Source organism: Rhinichthys klamathensis, unplaced genomic scaffold, assembly GCF_029890125.1.
Source record: "Rhinichthys klamathensis goyatoka isolate OS25496 unplaced genomic scaffold, OSU_Roscu_1.1 h1tg000256l_1, whole genome shotgun sequence".
NCBI classification, from domain to species: Eukaryota; Metazoa; Chordata; class Actinopteri; order Cypriniformes; family Leuciscidae; genus Rhinichthys; species Rhinichthys klamathensis.
In genome coordinates, this window is record NW_026606778.1 from 1,463,210 (window position 1) to 1,483,222 (window position 20,013).

The 20,013-nt window shown below is 36.1% G+C and overlaps 2 protein-coding genes across 4 annotated transcripts; one reads left to right on the plus strand and one right to left on the minus strand.

Moving 5' to 3' along the window:
* Positions 1 to 1,620: 1,620 nt before the first annotated feature.
* map7a (microtubule-associated protein 7a) lies at positions 1,621 to 11,233 on the minus strand. 2 transcript variants are annotated; one of them, XM_056267170.1, is made up of 15 exons: positions 10,800 to 11,231; positions 8,283 to 8,396; positions 7,978 to 8,052; positions 7,720 to 7,883; positions 5,827 to 5,932; positions 5,588 to 5,701; positions 5,257 to 5,405; positions 5,027 to 5,142; positions 4,139 to 4,359; positions 3,564 to 3,720; positions 3,133 to 3,304; positions 2,715 to 2,816; positions 2,213 to 2,263; positions 1,944 to 2,136; positions 1,621 to 1,710 (listed from the first exon to the last, which is right to left on the minus strand). In XM_056267170.1, the coding sequence occupies exons 1-15, from the start codon at positions 10,930 to 10,932 to the stop codon at positions 1,700 to 1,702; spliced, it is 1,878 nt and encodes a 625-aa protein (XP_056123145.1). In that variant the 5' UTR covers positions 10,933 to 11,231; the 3' UTR covers positions 1,621 to 1,699. The 2 variants fall into 2 exon arrangements, with proteins under 2 accessions (XP_056123145.1, XP_056123146.1); XM_056267171.1 differs by lacking the exon at positions 5,588 to 5,701 and having other exon boundaries at positions 5,257 to 5,381; positions 10,800 to 11,233.
* A 1,785-nt stretch (positions 11,234 to 13,018) lies between these two features.
* si:ch73-204p21.2 (uncharacterized) lies at positions 13,019 to 19,685 on the plus strand. 2 transcript variants are annotated; one of them, XM_056267176.1, is made up of 8 exons: positions 13,019 to 13,064; positions 13,420 to 13,513; positions 15,088 to 15,226; positions 16,498 to 16,561; positions 18,220 to 18,289; positions 18,385 to 18,462; positions 18,656 to 18,742; positions 19,461 to 19,685. In XM_056267176.1, the coding sequence occupies exons 3-7, from the start codon at positions 15,099 to 15,101 to the stop codon at positions 18,730 to 18,732; spliced, it is 417 nt and encodes a 138-aa protein (XP_056123151.1). In that variant the 5' UTR covers positions 13,019 to 13,064; positions 13,420 to 13,513; positions 15,088 to 15,098; the 3' UTR covers positions 18,733 to 18,742; positions 19,461 to 19,685. The 2 variants fall into 2 exon arrangements, with proteins under 2 accessions (XP_056123151.1, XP_056123150.1); XM_056267175.1 differs by having other exon boundaries at positions 13,044 to 13,064; positions 16,498 to 16,570.
* The last annotated feature ends 328 nt before the right edge of the window (positions 19,686 to 20,013 follow it).

A 20,013-nucleotide genomic window follows, 5' to 3' on the forward strand; every position in this document is an offset into this window, starting at 1 on the left:
TAACCCAATTTAGTCAATGTAAGCACTTCTAACCTTAGGCTATTTATAAAGCTAAACGTTTTTTTGTAAATCAAGCATTTATTTTGTTCGTAGTCCATGTAGGCATCAATTAACAGTCCTGAACTACATGTTCTCTGCTGGACTTGCTTCAGTTCTCCTGGATTCTTCTCATCTGAGGTTTTCTTTTACCGTTTGCCATCTGGCAGCCCACTCACCAAACATGTAACAATGTTTTTTTTTGGATTCAAGAACATTAAGTCCTCCAATAATTTCAGCTAATGCAAAACCTCAATGAGAAATCCAATGGTTACTCCATTTTAAGTGTTTTTGTAGACTGTGGTAAAAAAAAAAAACCACACACCAACAACCAGTCTGTTTTTTGAAGCTGATTTACTTACACCAATAAAAAATAAAAAAATTAAATGTTTACATCTTTACACCTTATTTGCATAAGCCTTTATCATTGCACAAAGTCAGCGGGCACCGGCACACTATTTTAATGTTCATAAGGCAGACGAGCACGTAATAATCATACATTTTGATTTGCGAAAAAGGGGTGGGGAAATGTTCTTATTTGGAGAAGCTAAATAGCAGCAGTGCAAAACCAGCTACATAAACTGTGGAAATGCATGAGCTCACCTGTCTGGCATAATACTGTGATTCAAAAGCACTATTCAGCAATAAGGACAGATGAATATTGACCTCTGTATACACTTGTACCCTCAAAACAGCAGCATTGCAAAGAGAGATCCTTAATTACATTAATACACAGATATCTGGTTATAAAGAAATACTGTACACATATGCTAACATTCAAAATGTTGGGGTTAGTAAGATTTTTGTTCTTATGCAGGCTGCATTTATTTGATAAAAAAGCAGTAATATTGTAAAAATATTATTATAATTTAAAACAGCTGTTTTTCGGTTTTAAAATATTTTGACATTTATTCCTGATGCAAAGCTGAATTTTCAGAAATTATGCTAATATGCTAATTTGCTGCTCAAGAAACATTTCTTATTGTTATCAATGGTAAAAACCAGTGTGCTGCTTAATATTTTGTGGAAATCATGAAACATTTTTTTTCAGGATCCTTTGATTAGAAAATTTTAAATAATTTATTTTAAATATTTTTTTGTAACAATCTTAGTCTTCACTATCATTTTAATGGATCCTTCCTGGCTGAATAAAAGTTCTTTAAAAAAAAAAAAAATACTGACCCCAAACTTTTTATCTGTAGTGCATTTGTGCAAGAGAAGTGCTGTTTATATGTGCCTGATAAGACAAATAAATCCATAAGACTATTACATCACTGCTCAGAGATTCAAAGAGAACGCATTCTCTTCATAACACCATAAACATAAAATATGACTAAATTAAAGCTAAAATATGAAGCATTCAAGTTTTATTTGGTGGGTAATGTACCTTAAGTCATTATTACTATTATTATTATTAAGTGACCCAAAGTGATCTGGCTACTCAGCGATGCATGATGTCACTAGCAAATCAAGCAGTAATTGGCTGTATTAATTGGGCAGTAAGGAAAAGAACATATTCTGTCGAAGGAATTGTGACTTGTTACCTACGGGTTTTTTAAAGTGCAGGGAAAATCATGTGCATATGTTGTTTTTGTGTTTTTCAGAAAGACAAGCTTGCAGAAGTTGCTCAGACGGTCGTGGCATCATATGACAGGTCCGCTGGTTAAATAACCTCTGAAGCATAGGGGGAAGGGGAATTATATTATGTTTTGTATACCAACTGACAACTTTCAAATGTGAATTTAAATTTAATGTATTAATAAGGTGACATGCATTTAATAGTATACTAATATTTAATCTAATCCTTGAATAATCCAATTTAATCTTGAGTTTCATAATATTAGATTGTTATGTTAGATTCAAATGAAGATTTCAAAAGTTATCCACAGGTGAATTTATTCGCATACCAGTTTGTTGATGGGCTTGTATCTCATCCAGGCCAGAAAGACTGCGGAAGGATCGGCGCTCCTTGAAGGCCACAGTAGGAAGCATATCCTCCTCGTCCCTCAGCTCCAGATTTGGTGTTTTTCCAGGACCTGGTATCCTGATTACAGGCTTCACATTCTCACAAGGCAAGTTATCCTTCACCGATGCTGTTTTCTAATGGGGCCAAAAAATGAGCAGGGCTTCTAGATGAGGCATAAACAAAGAGCCTGCCAGACACTGATAGCCTTACCTTTTCTTCAGAGTCTGTCTTTCTTGTTCTTTTCATGATTTGTTCCAGGCGCTGATTTGGATAAAATTGAAAGCACAATATATATGTACAACTACAATATCATTCAAAATTTTTTTTTAAAGAAGTCTCTTATGCTCACAAAGGCTGCATTTGATCAAAAGTACAGTAAAAACAGTAATATTGTTAATGTATAATGATGATAAAGCTGAATTTTCAGCATCATTACTCCAGTCTTCAGTGTCACATGATCCTTCATTCCAATATGCTGATTTGATGCTCAAGAAAACATTTCTTATTATTATCAATGTTGAAAGCAGTTGTGCTGCTTAATATTTTTGTGGAAACTTTTTCCAGGATTCTTTGATTAATAGAAAGCTCTAAAGAACAGCATTTTTCATTTGAAATAGAAATCTTTTTTTAACATCATAAATGTCTTTACTGTGACTTTTGATCAATTCGATGCATCCTTGCTGAATAAATCTAGACGTATCCTAAGGCATACCTTTTTCCGTTCTTGGCGTTCGGCTTCCTCTCTCTGGAAATGACTCTCTCTTTCCAGTCTCTGCTGCTCTGCCAGCACCCTTTGACGAGCCTCTTCCTCTCTCTGAGAACACATGGAGCATTATAGGAATTTTTATTCAAACTGCCGATGATCCATCTATTTTGATTTGATCCTAGCTTTATTTTAAAGGGGGGGGGGGGGTCTGAAGCAAAAAAGATGGTAATGTCAGTAAGAGTAGCATATGAAGCACTATATTTAAAGCTTGAACAATGATAGTTTTCCAACATGTTTCCCGAGCACTTCTCCTTCTGTCACTGGTTGGACAAATAGACAGTCCTGCCTTAAAGTAACTGAACACTTTTCATTTTGCCTTATAATTTTCTACATATTAAACTGAGTATGGAAAAAGCTTTAATACCTGCTGTTGAAGCCTTTTTTCCTCCTCTTTTTGTCTGCGAGCGTTTTCCTCCTCAGCCTGAAGTCGCTCTTCTTCCTCTCTCTTCCTCTTTTCTTCCTCCAGTCTCAGGCCCTCTGCCTCCTGGCTGGCTCGTTCTTCGGCTCTCCGACGGGCCAGTTCCTCTCTGCTCTTTCTGCAAAGAGGAGACACGCAAGTTCATTGAGATACCTAAACCACTTCGGGAATTTATATCTGTCATCATGAATTTCATGTGCATTTTAACTTTAGCATAAATAAAAAAAATTAACTCTTTAGATGCTTCAGCAAAGACATAGCCTAAGTTGTGGCTTTTTTCATTTGCATTGATAATAATCAAAAGTTAAGCTTTAAAATACTTGGACACAAAATAAATCTTACACTGAAAGAGGAAAGGTAATAATACTAAAGTATACCTCTCTGTCTCCTCTTTCTGTCTGCGTTCCTCTTCCTCTTTCTCTCTCTGGAGTCGGGCTTGCCTCCTTTTCTCTGCCAGTATGCGAGTGGCCTGCTCCGGGTCTGTAGTCCAAGTAGATGGTCTGACTTGAGCGCCGTCACCAACCTGACTTGTTCCTGAAAGTGAATAAGAGAAGAGAGACATATTTCACCAGGGTATTCAAAATACCTTCACAATATCCCCAAACACTTTTATGGTGTCAACAAGAACTGCCAAAGAAGATTAAAGATACTGAAACCTATTCCCAACTCGGTGAACAAATTATGAATCTGCCTATTGTTTTAATAATAAATCCTGCACTTACAGTATATTTTATGCACTTCATTAAAATTAATCTGTTAATAAAAACATCCGCCCGTCCCTTCCACATATTTTATGCATTTCAGCAAATAAATCTTTTAATCCTTCCTGAATAATAAATAACCTAAATACCCACCACAAAGAACCATTTTAGCATAAAAGGTTCTAAACTGATTTATTAATATCATTCAATTGTGGGAGTCATTGGAAAATGTGTTTGAGTCTTTCACTAACCATTAGGAATCCGAGAGCCTGCTGGTGGATTCAGAGGTCCATTAGCAGCTGGATTCAACTGGAGTTGGTTATCTCGCAGGCATTGTTGAGTAAGTGTTTCGTCAGGTTGTAGATGATCGGAGGAGAGTTCATACTCTGGTTCTAGATCCTCCTCTTCTGGCAGCGGAGGTAAACTGTCTTGTTTAAGTGTGGCGTGTCTGACATGCGATCTGTTCTGCAGCCTTGGAAATGGTTATATAAAAAGAGAATGGGTCAAAATAACCCACAGTAACTTTTTTTTATTTTTCTGAGTGTGAGGAAAGTTAAGTGTTACTCATTCTTGAAGGAAAGTAAAATCACAAGTGAGATCTTTTTAAAGCTGTACTACACAACTTTAGCCTCTCTGTCGCTGCTGGAGTTGTTTCTCATGTCAGTTGTGCTTTGCCACTGGTCTGCTGCATGACATGCAAGGACATATGACATGAAACTGAAATTTACCTCCATATAGTGCAGCTTTATTATCTCAATTGTTTCCCCGGCCTAAGACAGTAATGATATTACGAGGAGAAAAATAGAAAATTGTCATTTACACCCCCTTATGTTGTTCCAAACCTGCATGAGTTTATTTCTTCCTTTGAACACAAAATAAGATATTTTAAAGAATGTTGGTAACCAGACAGTCGACGGTAGCCATTGACTTCCATAGTATTTTCTTTTACTACTATAGAGTCAAAGGCTACCGTCGACTGTTTGATTAACAACATCCTTAAAATATCTTCTTTTGTGTTCAACAGAGGACAGAAACTCATACAGGTTTGGAACAACTTGAGGGTAAGTGATGACAAAATGTACATTTTTGGGTGACCTATCCCTTTAAGTCTAATATTACCAAAAAAAAAAAATATGTACCATGATGTTGGAAGGACAGTATGCCCCGGTGGGTTTGTGTCTTGTTTGGGCTTGATTTCAGTTGTTTGTAGTTGTGGCTTTTTCAAGTCTTGTTCCTCAAAATCACCTTTTGCCACCTGATATAATACATAAAAAAAAAAAAAACTTTTACATGCAGTTCTCCATGTAAAACAAAGTAACTTTTTTGGGGGGGTTGTATTAAAAAAAAAAAAAAAGATTCTAACTCCCACCAGCTCTCTGTTTGTGGTTCTGCGGATGGTGACTTTTGGATTTGAGCTTGCAGGCCTGCTTGGCACTTTCCCACAATGCACCTTTGGTTTTCGCATGGTGCTGGAGTTCATGGTATGACATGAGGCTGAACGACGACAAACATGAACAACTGAAGACGTATGTTGTGGGGTTTTTTTGTAAGATAAGGATGAATGAGTACAGAGAAATCAGGTGAAGCAATGAGCAAGAGAAGAAAACAGAAAGTTTATATTTATAACACAAAGCTGCAGACTTTGGTTTTCACTTTAAACATCTGAATGAAAGATGCAGTTTGTCACTCTAAAGTGATACCTGTGTCTCGTGACAGACACACAGCACTCTTGCTTCTGGCTAGATAAGAGACGGTAGGGGTCTGAAGACGACGGACAAGGTCAATCTCCCACTGACTAAGAGAGCGGTGTTTAGCTAGAGAAGAGCAGAAAGCAGAGCGACCAAGAGGAAGTGGTCAGAAAGGGAGTTGGGAAAATAGATGCAAGGCTAGAAGACCAGTGCCAGTTACTGGGTTTTGAATCATGCATTGAGATATTCACCATTTTTGTTTTCGTTCTTGGTGACCCTTCGTGAGCAGTGGCCAGGTTTCTGTTTGGCCTTCTGACTTTTTTCCATCGTCTTCCGCACCACAGACTCAAAACGCTCCTAAAACATGGGATGAAAACACTCCCATGATTCCATGCTCCGTATGTTTTTAATCATGGTTGCAAAATCTCAAGAGCAATTTTTCATCATCGTTGCTGCAGTCAGTGTTACAGTGTTTATGAAACTGATGATATACACTACCCCAATCAAAAATGTGGACACTTCACTCAATTTATTAGCTATTTATTAGCTATTAATTTCTTATTGAACTGTTAAGTAAAATCAATCATTTGCACTCGTGCTATTCGGTACAAAAACTGCACTCGTGTGATATTGCTTAACATATAATGATATAAAAATCTGACGACAAACTCATACAGGGGCATTTTTGCCCTGACATCTTGAATTTTAGGGGCATTCGAAATGTATTATAGGCACTTTTTTTCAGACAAGTGTTCACGTAGAGGACAATGTGGATAAATCTAGATTTAAATTCTCCGAGACAAGATAGTCAATGCATGACCTGTCGTTTAAAACGAGGCGATCTGAACATTATGGAGCAGAAACGTTTTGACTGAAACGTGAAGACAAATAATATAGGGTTTATGTGTGTTTTTCAAGCCATCTCAAGGTATTTATTGACAAAGTATATGAATAATGCAGTGCTAATTGACAGCCTTTAGGCCATGAGACGGGACCCCAAATTTGGGTTACCGGTAGTCCGGTACCATTTTGAGGGATTAAATTTCTTTTTGATTTTCATGAAGGTACACATCTCTAGTGTTGGAAAATGTGTGATAGCATCCGATCCATGGTAGCTTTCATTAGAAATCAACACTTATATCATTCTACCTCAAGGTAAGGTGTTCAGTGACTACAAGAGAGAAAAATGTATCCTTTTATAATTTTAAAAATGTATTTAAAAAAATTATAATTTTTTTATTATAAAAATTTATTAAAAAAAATATAATTTTTTTTAATAAAATTTAAAATTTTATTTAAAGATAAATTCATTTATCCTTTTTCTTGACATATGTTTGAAAATCGTCCTCCGTAACCAAAAACTACCTTGAATCTAATGCTATCACACATTTTTCAAATACAGGGTCATATACCTACACAAAAATCACCATGCGGTTTAATCCCTCAAAATGGTACCAATCAACCCTCTGTCTCACGGCCTACTTTAAATGTTTTTGAAATAAGCTTCTGCTCACCAAGGCTGCATTTAATAAAAAATACAGTAAAATGGTAATATTGTGAAATAATTACAAATTAAAATAGTGATGGCAAAGCTGAATTTTTAGCATCATTACTCCAGTCTTCAGTGTCACATGATCCTTCACAAATCATTCTAATATGCTGATTTGCTGCTCAAGAAACATTTCTGATTATTATCAGTGTTGAAACCAGTTGTCCTGCTTTAAATTGTTGTGGAAACCATAATGCATTTTATTTTTCAGGATTCTTTTATTAATAGAAAGTCCAATTAACAACATTTATTACATTTATTTATTAAATGGAAATCTTTTGCAACGTTATAAATGTCTTCAACTGTCCCTTTTGATCAATTGAATGCATGCTTGATGAATAAAAGTAGTACTTTCTCTCTTTGTTTAATCTTACCACAAATGTTTGAATGGTATCATGGTTTCCACAATAATATTAATTAAATTATCGCGTAAAATCTTATTTATTTATTTTTATTTATTTATTTTAGGGCTGCTGATTTAAAAAATATTACCCATCTGTAAAACTTGTGTGTATATTGGTAGCATATATAAACTATACAAAGAAAATCTCTCCTACCAAGCATCAGTCACAATTGATCTCCTGCACAAACTCACTCTTTCTTCTTTGATCCTCTGTCTGCGTTTCTCCTCGACCGCCACCCTCCTCCTTTCCTCTTTTTGTCGCTGCTCCTCCAACTTCTTCCGTCGCTCCTCCAGGTGTTTCTCGTAAAACTGCTTGGCCCGCTCCTCCCTCACCAGCCAGCCGTGCTCGCGCAACGCTACAGTTCAGGAACACCAATAAAAACTTCAGAAAAGCTTTCTGTTTGTTCTTCACTTGGTAATGATGTTATATGTTGAGAGTAAGGAAAATACCCAGCTGTTTTTGGTACACCTCTCTCCGTTCCCGGGCCAATCGCAATCTCTCGTCCACTTTTTTCGCATTTGACTCTAAATTACAAAAAAAAAAAAAAATCAATTTGAAATGTTTTATGCCACATATAATATAATAAATTCAACTATGTTGGTATAAATGAGCTGCTGGGAAGAGCTCAGAAAAGATTCAGCTTCAAAGACTTTTCTTTACTGACTGTATCCATGGCAGCAGTATCAGGAAATTGAAGGGTTTGAGAAAGGAAAATGCAAATTGAATTGATGGGTAAATATTAGCTATTTCAGACCTGTATTATTTCCATTTCGTTTATGGATATTAATCTGTGCTGATTTAATGTGCTGTGGAGCACATGCTTTTCTTTTCTGCTCCAGGGCTGTGGGTTTCACATCAGATCTGGAATCTGGGGGGAAAACAAAAACAGGCTACTTGTTTAGTATTTAGAAAAATAGATATATGTAAGCACCAAACATAAAAACCTTTGTTTTTTGGTCTCTAAACATTCTGCTGAAATTTACCAGACTTTCCAACCCAGTTCGAAAAGCAGACTGGCAGTTTAGAAGTTGAGGGATGTTATGATTTACAACATTATTACAAGAATGAGGAATGCTAAGTTGAATGCTTGGTTCCCAAACTTTTTAGAGTGGCGTACCCCCTGAGGCATTTAACATCCTTCTGCATACCCCGTCTCTTCTACTTGAACTGCAGTCACTCCTTTTCCATTAATGGACAATATTTGCCCCCTTAAATTGTTTTCAGGTGGATTTTTACCTTAATGAAATAATGATTTAAATTTTAAAAAATCAATAGAGAAATATGTAATGATGGTAAAAACAAAGTGATACTTTTACATATTAAACTAAAACTGCCAGTAGGTGGGATTGTCACTGTGTTAATGAATGAGCATCTAGTCCATTCATTCATTCAGTAAGGAAGCAAGTGGCTGTATTTATGAATCAGTCATTGAATCATTGACTCTCCCTATTCGTTCAAAGCCGCAGATTCGTTCACTAACGAAACTGCTGTGTGTTGCTTGGAGACTCACAACAGTTCTGCTGTGGCTTTCGTTGGAACTATTATCTCATGCAAAATAGAGCAAACAATATTGATAATACTGTGTGAACTGTTGTATTAAACCACAATGAGACATTTGCAATCGTGTGGATATTTGTGAAAAATTGCGTTCTTGCTCATAACGTCAACATTAAAAACAAGAACTCACACAGGGTAAGTTTTTGTATTAAAGAGAGTTTGAGTCTAAATCGATCTCTATGCAGTCTGTGTCTATATTTGTGCTTCATGGTAGTAAGTGCTAAATCCCCACTTTTACAAAGGTACGTTGTTGAGAACGCCAGTGATGTAGTGCAGTTTGATAAGGCAGCATAATCTGCACGTTATTCACGTTATAATTGTTATTCAGATTTGCACCAATCCCGTTGTCTCATGAGTGTGGTCCGTAGACTTTGTAAAGAAATTAAGACAGCAAAGATGAATTAAATTGATTTAAAAGTGGCAGTAAGACATTTATAATGTTACAAAAGATTTCTATTTCAAATAAATGGTTCTTTTGAACTTGGTGCATTTTTTCAGGATTCTTCGATGAACGTTTTCCACAAAAATGTTAAGCAGCACAACTGTTTTCACCATTGATAATAAGAAATGCTTCTTGAGTAGCAAATCAGCATATTAGAATGATTTCTGAAGGATCATGTGAAATCTTACCGAACCACAAAATAATCAAGAAAAACATGGTATTAGCTAATAAATATATCTTGAACCATTTTAGCCACATACAAAAAAGGCTTTTTAACACTGGGGTTATATTGTTCAACTTTTCATACTGTATATTGGAATCCGGTTTCGTAACTGAGACACACCCATGGTTAAAAGCGGTGCTTTACTATGACACATTGCTTTAGCCAGAAAAGTGTCCTTAACCTGGGGATAAAAAAAAGATAATTTAGAGTTGTTTAATGTGATAACCCTATATATTTAACCGATTAGTGTATTAATGCAAATACATGCTTGGCCCACCGGACCTCTCTCTATCACAGCAGTGTCTTTAAAAACACCATTGTAAACAAAACTTGTGGGCCAAAAGGCAGATATAAAGATGAACATGAGACCTGTCTCGTGCCAGTTTTGACTGTCCTATGAATCAAGACAGCCCAAAGCCTGTACACCATTACAAAGGCGACATTTGTTTTACTGTTGCTGTGTAGAACAACAAATTCAGCGCCTGACTGAAGCGTTAACAACAGTGAACTCTTGAGGTGAACTTAACACTCCAGAGCACCACAACAGTCACATCAAGGGTTGAAGTGTGGAGCACGATGCATTCAGAACTGCTGAATTTGCATGCATGAATATTTGAGTCAGTTGCTCTAAGAAAATTAAAGCAGATGTACTTGTCATTGGGGGCACCTTGCATAAAAGACATCTAGCATGTGACGCAAGACACTTATAAACACCTTTAGCTCAGCTAGCCTCAACACACCATAGACTGTACACAGTACACACACACACACACACATTCTTAATACGTCACTACTATCTGAGCTAACCATGAAGAAATACCTTGTAATTTAGTATATACTGTACACATTTAGATGGGTGACGGTTTTATGTTTTTATGGCTCCTAAGAGAATCATTGCATGTTTGTACACAGAATTGTAGTTATACATATTCCCAGTCAAAGTTGTACGCAGTTTATTTTGGACCCTGAATTAGCAGATGCAATAAATGTGAACAGAATAGCAGTTTATGATGAGAATGAATGTCATTTATCGCCTGCTTCTCACCAACCTTTCCGTTTCCTCGCAGTGTCGTACATCTTCAGCTGTCCTTTCTCTGCGATCGCAGCGAGACCCAGCTCTGCCGTTCTTCCCGTCTTCCTCCACTCCCGTTCCTGCTCTGCCAGGCTCAGATGAGCTGGCATCTTTCTGTTTCAAAGCTCCTGTGAGTCTGTGTGTTCGTCTAATTCATGCAGCGCATCTGTGTTCCCTGTGCAGAAATCTTCCACTCCAGCTAACCGCTTGTCAGTGGATCCCTAACAGGGAGTATACTGGTTGAGAGAGAGAGAGAGAGAGACCGAGTATGAGACAGAAATTCTTCCTGAGGGAAATTGTGTGAACAGCTGATTTGCTCCTGTCTGGGCTGCGTCCAGCACACGTGCACGGCTAGCAAACTCAGCGAGCATACGTATGTAAAGAGTGCACATGTGCCATCCTCTGACAAAAGAAACCCATCCAGCTGGTAGCAGCTGTGATTTATTGGAGGTGTGTTTCTCTTTAAAAAACCCATAGAGCCCCTTGCATTGCATTGCCTGGTCACATTGATGGCATGCAAGCAGCTGCAGCAAGGATGAAATATTCACAACGCAATAAGATTCTAAGTGGTTGCCTGGGTGATCGTGAGACTGAATGGAGGCATGACATTGCATGCCAGTGTCCAGAAATAGCAGCAGACTGTGCAACCCTGCAAAGAAAACGTGATTTCATTCTGCACAAGGATTAGTGACTTGTAACATAAAATATACAACCGGTCACACAGATCAGATTAATGGGGAAAGTTCTTGTCCTGTATCTTGGACATGCTTTTCACATCCCATAATGCTTTTCTACAGATCGGCTGCCTGTGCATGAGGATCTGCTCTCAGACAGAAAGATGACGTTATGCGTTCACTCAGTTACAACTGTAATTCCATATTGGTGGTTTTATGTACAGTAATAGTTATCTTGTATTATATTGCATTAGTCTTCTTTTAGCAAATTTCTATCCAGTGCAACTTGCAGTTCATGTTTTGGGACAATCGCCCTTGAGGAATGGGTTGGGTGAACTCACAAATCACCCTTTCAGCACACAGTTTTGAACCTTCAAGCTAAACTGTAAACCACTAAGACACACACCACTCATGCATGTAGTGGAGACAAAAGGCTATAGTAGGTTGTCACACTTTTCAACAATTTCTGTACAAAAATCTTTGTTTGGCTACAAAAAATTAAATTGGTTTAAATCGGTTCTGTGACGGGGCATGTTGTCACAATAGAAACTTGCCATTAAATATCCTGCAATAGGCGTTTCCGTAAACTTTAAACAGTAAAACAATTCATGAAACAGCAAAAAAATTATATCAAGACATCAATGTCCGATTTCACAGACAAGGCTCAAGTCTAGTCCCAGACTAAAATGCATAATATTTGAGCTGTTTTAACTGAAACTGTTTGCACTGATATATCTTAAAATATGACACTGCTATTGTTTTATTCTCAATTTTTTTTTTCTATGGCACATTTTGAAAAAGCTGCTTAAATGTTGTAATTTAACTAAAGCTTAATCCTTGATTAATCTAACAAATCTTAAGTGTTTTTATATAAATATTACATTTAAATGTTGTAATTTTATACAACTTTTTATATTATACAGTTGAGGGTTTTTTTTGGTAACACATTACAATAAGGTTTCATTAGTTAAATACATTAGTTAACATGAACTAATAATGAATTGCACTTCTACAGCATTTATTAATCTTTGTTGATGCTAATTTCAACATTTGCTAATACATTATTAAAATCAAAAGTTGTATTGTTAACATTAGTTAATTAGCACATGAACAAACAATGAACAGCTGAATTTTTTTAACTAACATTAACAAAGATAAACAAATACAGTAACAAATGTATTGCTCGTGGTTAGCTAATTTTAGTTAATACATTAACTAATGTTAACAAATGAAACCTTATTGTAAAGTGTTACCGTTTTTTCAGTAAACCTTAGTGATACTGTATAGTCATTGTGACAGCTAACCTCGGCATCATCTCTATATAACATAACATTACAACATAATGTAATTTAGTTTTATCTGGAACATGTGTCAGAGCCAAAAGAATTCTTTAAAAAGGATCACAAGGTTCAAAGTACATGTCTTAATTTGTGTAAATGCAAATTTCCGGTTGGTTACATTAACAGCATACCCACAGAGAGACTAGTTTGTGATTATAAACCGGTTAGGTGAGCCTTTCCAGGGTGGTGGCACTTCTAGGTTTGTCACATTCTCAGGATGTCTGAATGGTAAGACTTCTGATGACAATTCAAACAGATGTTTACAGTAATATTCTGTACAGATCGTATTTCATTTGTGATTTGATAAACAATCAAGTTTTTGAGTTTATAATATGATGGCTTAGTGTAACACTGAAATTTCTTTGGTTTGATTTGTTTCTGTAACTAGAAATCAGTAAGTACATCTGAAAAAGGGTGAGAGAGGGAAAAATCTACACAAGTAAATGAATGAGTGATCTGTCTGATGTCATGATGACAGGTGAAAGAATGAGGAAATTGAGCTTGTCAAAGCTTTTTCCCCTTCCTGTCAGAAAGGTAGTGTCAGTGTTATGCTGACTGACTGTTGTCTGCACCGATATGTAAGGGTTCAAGAGAAGAGACTGCCCAGGGACTGGATCTGAACGCTTTAAACAACAGGTCACTGACTGAAGGAGGTCACTGAATTATCATCTCTACAGGTATTTTCTTTTTTCACTATATTTCTGCTCATAATTTCCACCTGTCATTTTGTATGCAAGTGAGACCTAATTCATTGCCATTTATTTTTTGTTTCAAAGGACGTTTATTTGGTCTTGCTCTTATTGTTCAGTGAGCATAATAATCGAATAGTGAACTAGGAGAGGTGCAATTTTAGCATTTTTAAATGTTTAAGAGCAGGTGGATCTCTTAAGTTTAGTCCTGGAATCTGTTCCATGTGTCATTTTGGTTTTGGGTGAGGTTTACCTACCTTACTTGTAGTACTGTTGGAGTTACAGATATACGGTGTCTACAGTATACCCACCAAGAAAGATGGTTTACTGATTCATTAAAAAGTGGTTATTCTGGTTTATGATTTGTTGTCCTGGTCAAATTACAACACTCCCAGCTACGTATAAACTAGCCATATTAAATCCATATAATGTGGCAGTGCCTTCTATATTCAGTATAATAGTTCACCCAGATATGACACTTGTGTATTCAGTATAATAGTTCACCCAAAAATGAAACTTTGTAAAAATGTATATGACCTAAGTTATGTCAACATAAATTTGTACATTGCTTTAGCTCTTCAAAATAAGTTAAGCAATTTTCAACTTTTTTAAAAGTTATAAAGTTCAAGTTGAAATAAAGTTCAGTGTAAAGTTGAAAAGTTCATGTTATATAAGATTCAACTATTTTTTTTTTAAGTCAGTTTAATGTAATTTAAGTTGAAATGGCTTAAACATCCAAGTTGATTGTACTTAAAAGTTTAAGGCAGCAAGTTTATTTTTTCTGTCATTTACTCACGCTTAAGTCATTCCAAACCTATATTATTCACTTTGGTCCCACTTTATATTAAGTAGCTTTAAGTCCTATGCACTTACATTGAAAAATAAGTACAATGTACTTATTGTGTTCATGTTTTGCTGCTATTGAGGTGTGATACGGGTAAGGTTAGTGACAGGTGTGGTGGTATGGGTAGGTGTAAGGGAAGGGTCAACTGTGTAATTACATAAATTAATTACAGTTGTAATTACATGCTGGTATTTTTAAAATATAAGTACAATTTAAAAACATGTACACAATAAGTCCATTGTATCAAATTATTAATTTCAATGTAAGTACATAGTACTTAAAGGGTTAGTTCACCCAAAAATTGTTCACCCAAATTATGTTATTAATGACTCACCCTCATGTCGTCCCAAGCCCGTAAGACCTCCGTTCATCTTCGGAACACAGTTTAAGATATTTTAGATTTAGTCCGAGAGCTTTCTGTCCCCCCATTGAAAATGTATGTACGGTATATACTGTCCTTGCCCAACTGTACTTCTCAACATCAAAACCATCTTCTGGTGGTGATGCCAATGGATATATTATGTGAAAACGTCTTTCTGTGGTAATCGATGTGCTTCATGACATAGGCAAAACAGTCAATATAAAAGACCTGATGATGCAAAGCCATGTAACAAATGTTGTTCAGTTTTGTGTGTGTAAAGCACTATTCAGGCACAATTGAAAATGGTATGAGGTCCACTTTGACTATGTATTCAACAATTGATCTGTCTTCCTGTAGGTACCACAATCATGGCACCAATCAGCCCAGATCTCTTTGGCTGGGCGATCTCCGAGCAACCAGAGGCCGCATTTCTCTCCATAATTGTCCTCATCATCATTAGCATTGCGCTCTTGGTTCTCTGTGCAAGCTGTAGAAAGTAAGTGGTTCCTTCTGAGTGACCTTTAAGTGAGTTCGCTTGTTTTTGTTTAAAAAAAAAACATGGCTCAAAAGATTAAGTCATCTGAAAACGGCTACAGGACATGCATTGTTGCCTATGTAGCCGAAAGTCACCTGCGCTATTGTTGTAAGCTACATTCCTAGACATCATTGTCAAGATTTTCCACTATACAAATTTGTAAGGAATGAGGCTGGAATGTGGCTCTGTCACAAAACACAAAGAACTGCGTCTTACACATTCTCGTTCATGCTTCACATAGGAAGACATGAAAAAGAGACCAAAAAGAGGTTAAAATTTCTAAAGTCTATGCAGACTGTCTGCATAGTGATGATATATAAGCCAGTGGGTCAAATACCAGTTAGCATTTAAGTCTCATTCACATTGTTTAAACTCATTAAGGTAAAATAATATATACTCCTTCCTTATAAATAAAATATTATTATAATAAAAAGATAGGATTTAAAGATTTATTCACATTTATTTGGAGCTGTACCTGGAGCTGCAGTTTTAATCTCAACCACTAGAGGCCAGCCAAGAACTCCAATGCATGATGTGTTGGAAAAACTTCAGGCATTTTTGGACTGACAATACTTTTAGTATCATCTGCGTTGCTCTAAAAATTTATTAATTACTAGCTACTAATTACATCTTCAAGAGTGTAATTGGGTTACTGTACAAATTACTCTCTCTAAAAAGTATTGCATTACTTATCTCTTTCTAAATCACCTCGACGGGAAACTTCTTTTAATTCTATCAAATAAATAATATAAAACTGAATTAAATAAAAAATAATTTTTGAACTGTTTTAAAGGGAGAAGGTTACCTTAACAACATAAATTTTAAAATTCACTTTTGTTTTATATAGAATTGCTCTATAGTCTATTACAGCATTTAACGCAATTACATCCATAGTAACTGTACTTAAATTTTTCAAGGGAAAAGTAATTAAATTACAGTAATCACTTAGCAATGCATTAAACCCAGCATATCATACATTTATGGTAAGCAATTGAATCTTGTTTGTGTTAAAATATAAATTGAGTGTTTAATTCAATAATGATTTGAAAATGAATGAACATTTATTTGGCGATTTTTGCAGTTTTAATCTCGGACACCAGCCAATAACTTCAGTGCATGTGGGATAAACTTTAGGCTTTAAACTTTATTGCACTGGCAAAATGGGATCGTATAAGCAATAGTCACTTATGTGTTTTAAACAAAAAGATTCAACTTATTTTATTACTCAACAGACATTCATTTGAGTTGGAGAGCAACAGTGCAGCCAGTGCACCAGGGCAGAAAACATCGACACTTGTGAGCGTGGTGAGTGACAAATCAAACGGCATAAAACTAAAAGAAAATAGACATTGTTTTTATATAAACAGTGTTGGGTAAGTTACACGGTTGAAGATGTAGTAGCTGGTAATTATTGAAATACTTTCTAAATCCCATATCAACCTCGACCAGTTAAATTTTGGTTTTAAATCCACTATAGACTACAGAACAATTTTATATAAAACAATAAAGTATTTAGTGCAATTACATCAGAAGTAAATGTAATCAAAATACAGAAAAAAAAATTTCAAGGGAAAAGTCATTAATTTACATTACACCCAACACTGCATATAAAACTGTTTTATATTTAGTATATTACAATATTTCTTTAACCTATCATACACTCAAAGGTTCATGGTTTCTTGACTCAATTTTAAATAACGCTTTATGCCAAAAAACGTTTCTATAGAAGGAGAAATGTCTTAAATGATTGCATATAATACTATCATGTTTAACTGGTTATTTCGTGTGTGTTTTTTTTTTTTCTCTAAAGTATGTTTACAAGCTGCTTAAAGTGCCCCTATTATGCTATTTTAAAGGTTTCTAATTTTCTTTCGGAGGTCTCTTTCAATAGGTTTATATGCATCCTGTCACATGAAGTTTCTATTTACCTGTTAGTTTTAGTTTGCTTTGTCCCTGTTCATTATTTGTCATAGTTAATCGTTCCCATTTGTTTCCATGGTTACTCATTTTTTTTAATTGATTACCCCACCTGTTCCTTGTTATTCTCCCTCCACTGAGGGTATGTTTTTCCTTTGTGTTTTTCGCTCGCTCACACAGATCTGCGAAAACAACCAAAAACGCTGTATTATTCATGCCAGGCCAGTAGTTGGCGATGCCGATGTCACTTTGTAAAGAAAGACTACAATCCCTATAGGCTGAATGTTTATCACCGTTTTCACGAATTCACATTTTTGTAGTTTACACAGAGACGATAACGGTATCGGTTTGAAAAACTTGCACTTTGAATCGCGTTTTCAAAGGTTTGCGTTTTCAGGCCCCCAAAACGCCATTGTCAGGCAAATGAACAGCACAAAGAGCATACGTTTTCTGTTTTTAGTTGAAAACTGTGTTGTGTAAACACAAAGTGGATTCACAGCACTGAAAACAGCCGTCTTCTCAACATGTCGACAACCTGAAACCAAACTCTTCCAGTCTCAGCTGCAACTACAGTGTTTGAGGGCGGGTCAAATAAATTAGACATTGTTCGTGGGCAGCCAATGAAGGACCATAGGCTAGAATTATGCAAATTTGTTACATTATTATGTAGGTTTGTAACAGGAAGTGAGACTGGAATTGCTGACGACTTGTTTTGGCAGTTCAGAATCGATTCTTTCCTTTAGGAGACGATAACTTTATTTAACTGCAGACAGTTGACATTCACAAACAGCTATATTACACACTGCAGGAAAGCGCATATTCGAAAAAGCATAATAGAGGCACTTTTAATTAAGTAAAATAAAAAATGAATTGAAACAAAATGAATTAAAGCTAAATTCATAAAATCATCCCATGATAGGAAAACCTAAAAGGTTTTATACATGAAGCACCTGAGAGAACCCTTTTTTTTCTAAGAGTGAATAAATGCTCAAATGTGATGTAAATCTTGTGGTAAACTCTAATTCTCAATTAAACAGGCAAGAATGGGCGATTCATCAGGAGCCAGACACAACCCTGCTGCTAATGAAATCATGGGTGATGAAATCGGTAAACTGAGTTGTCAATGAATTTCATTTGAATCTGAATGGCTGTTTATCACTTTGCAAACCCACTCAGCAGATGCACTAATCTTGTCTTTGAAGGTTTAGAGCCTGAGGATATACCAATATCTCAAGGAGGAATCGTGCACACACCTTGGAGAAGTCACACTCTCTCTCAAGGTATGTCTCTCCAGGACAAAAAAAGATAATTGCAAGGAATTCAAACCACAATAGTAATTTAATCCCTGTAAAAATTGCTTTACTTCTCACCACACATTCTGTTCCCAGAAATGAGAAATGCACAGAATAGTCTAACTGGTAAGAGTTATTTGTGTTAGACTCTATCACACAACAATGCATGTACTTTCTGCAGGTTCAAACCTACCAACTCAAATAAATGGCGGTGTTGGGACAGTAAGGGTTGAGGGGTTCAGTAACGCTTCAAGCTAACTGAGAAATTGTAAGCACTTCAGATGATTCTGTTCGACTTTTAAAATACTCCTGAAGGAATAGTTCACCCAAAAATAATTTACTCACCTTCAAGCCATCCTAGGTGCAGATGACTTTCTTCTTTCAGCCGAACACAATCGGAGTTACATTAAAAAATATCCTGACTCTTCTTTGTAATGGCATTGAAAAGTGCCCGGGTTTTTCAAAATGTCCACAAAGCGCTTCCATCATAAAAGTAATCCATACGACTCCAGTGGGTTAATAAATGCCTTCTGAGGCGAAGCCATGGGTTTTTGTAAGAAAAAATATCCATATTTAAAACTTTATAAACTAAACTCGATCGCCAGAAGTGAAATGTTGCCGAAAGATTATAGTTTATAAATTATGGTTATTTTTTTACTTAATAAATGCCTTCTGAAGCAAATCCATGGGTTAACCCACTGGAGTTTGGATGGATTACTTTTATGATGGATGGATGCGCTTAAAACTCAGGCACTTTTCAATGCCATTCAATGTCAAATCTGGGAAGAGCCCGGATATTTAATATAACTCAGACTGTGTTCAGCTGAAAGAAGGAAATCATATATAGGCTACCTTGGATGGTTCAAGGGTGAGTAAATTATGGGATAATTTTCATTTTTGGGTGATCTATTCCTTTTAAGTTGCATTTGAGTAAAAATTCAAATGACAATATAAACATGTTTTATTCATCTTCTTTTTTAATTCAGATAATAAAAATGGCGTCGGTGTAACACCACAGACTTTGTGGTGTAAACAAGCCTGTAGAAAGTTCCACCATCTTTATTATGCGACCTGAAATGCTCTTACTAAACAAAACCCCACACTATTTGGAGATGAATGCTTTCTGTATTCTTCTTGAGCCAGGCTGAAACCCTGCTTTGTGGGGTTGACTCCCATAAAGTGCCCATCAAACTTCATAGGAAATATTGGACTCCCCCTTTCCCTGACCATACTGACTCAAAGCTGAGTCCTTATGCAACGGTTCAGACAGAGTTGACCAGTGTCCCTCAGGGGAGAAGGAGCCTGATCTTCTGGTCACACCTGTTCTGACAAATGGGGTCTCTTTTCAGATGGTCACCAATTAAATACGACGTAGGCAAGAAAAAGTCACATTTCCATCTGAAGATGAGGTGGAAGTTTCGCCTCCATCATTACCAAAGAGACATGAAGAAATGAAGATTTTCATTGTATCTTTTTCTGATGAATTCCAGTATTGTGAAACTATTCTGTATTCATATTCATTCTTAATGGGGGTGATTT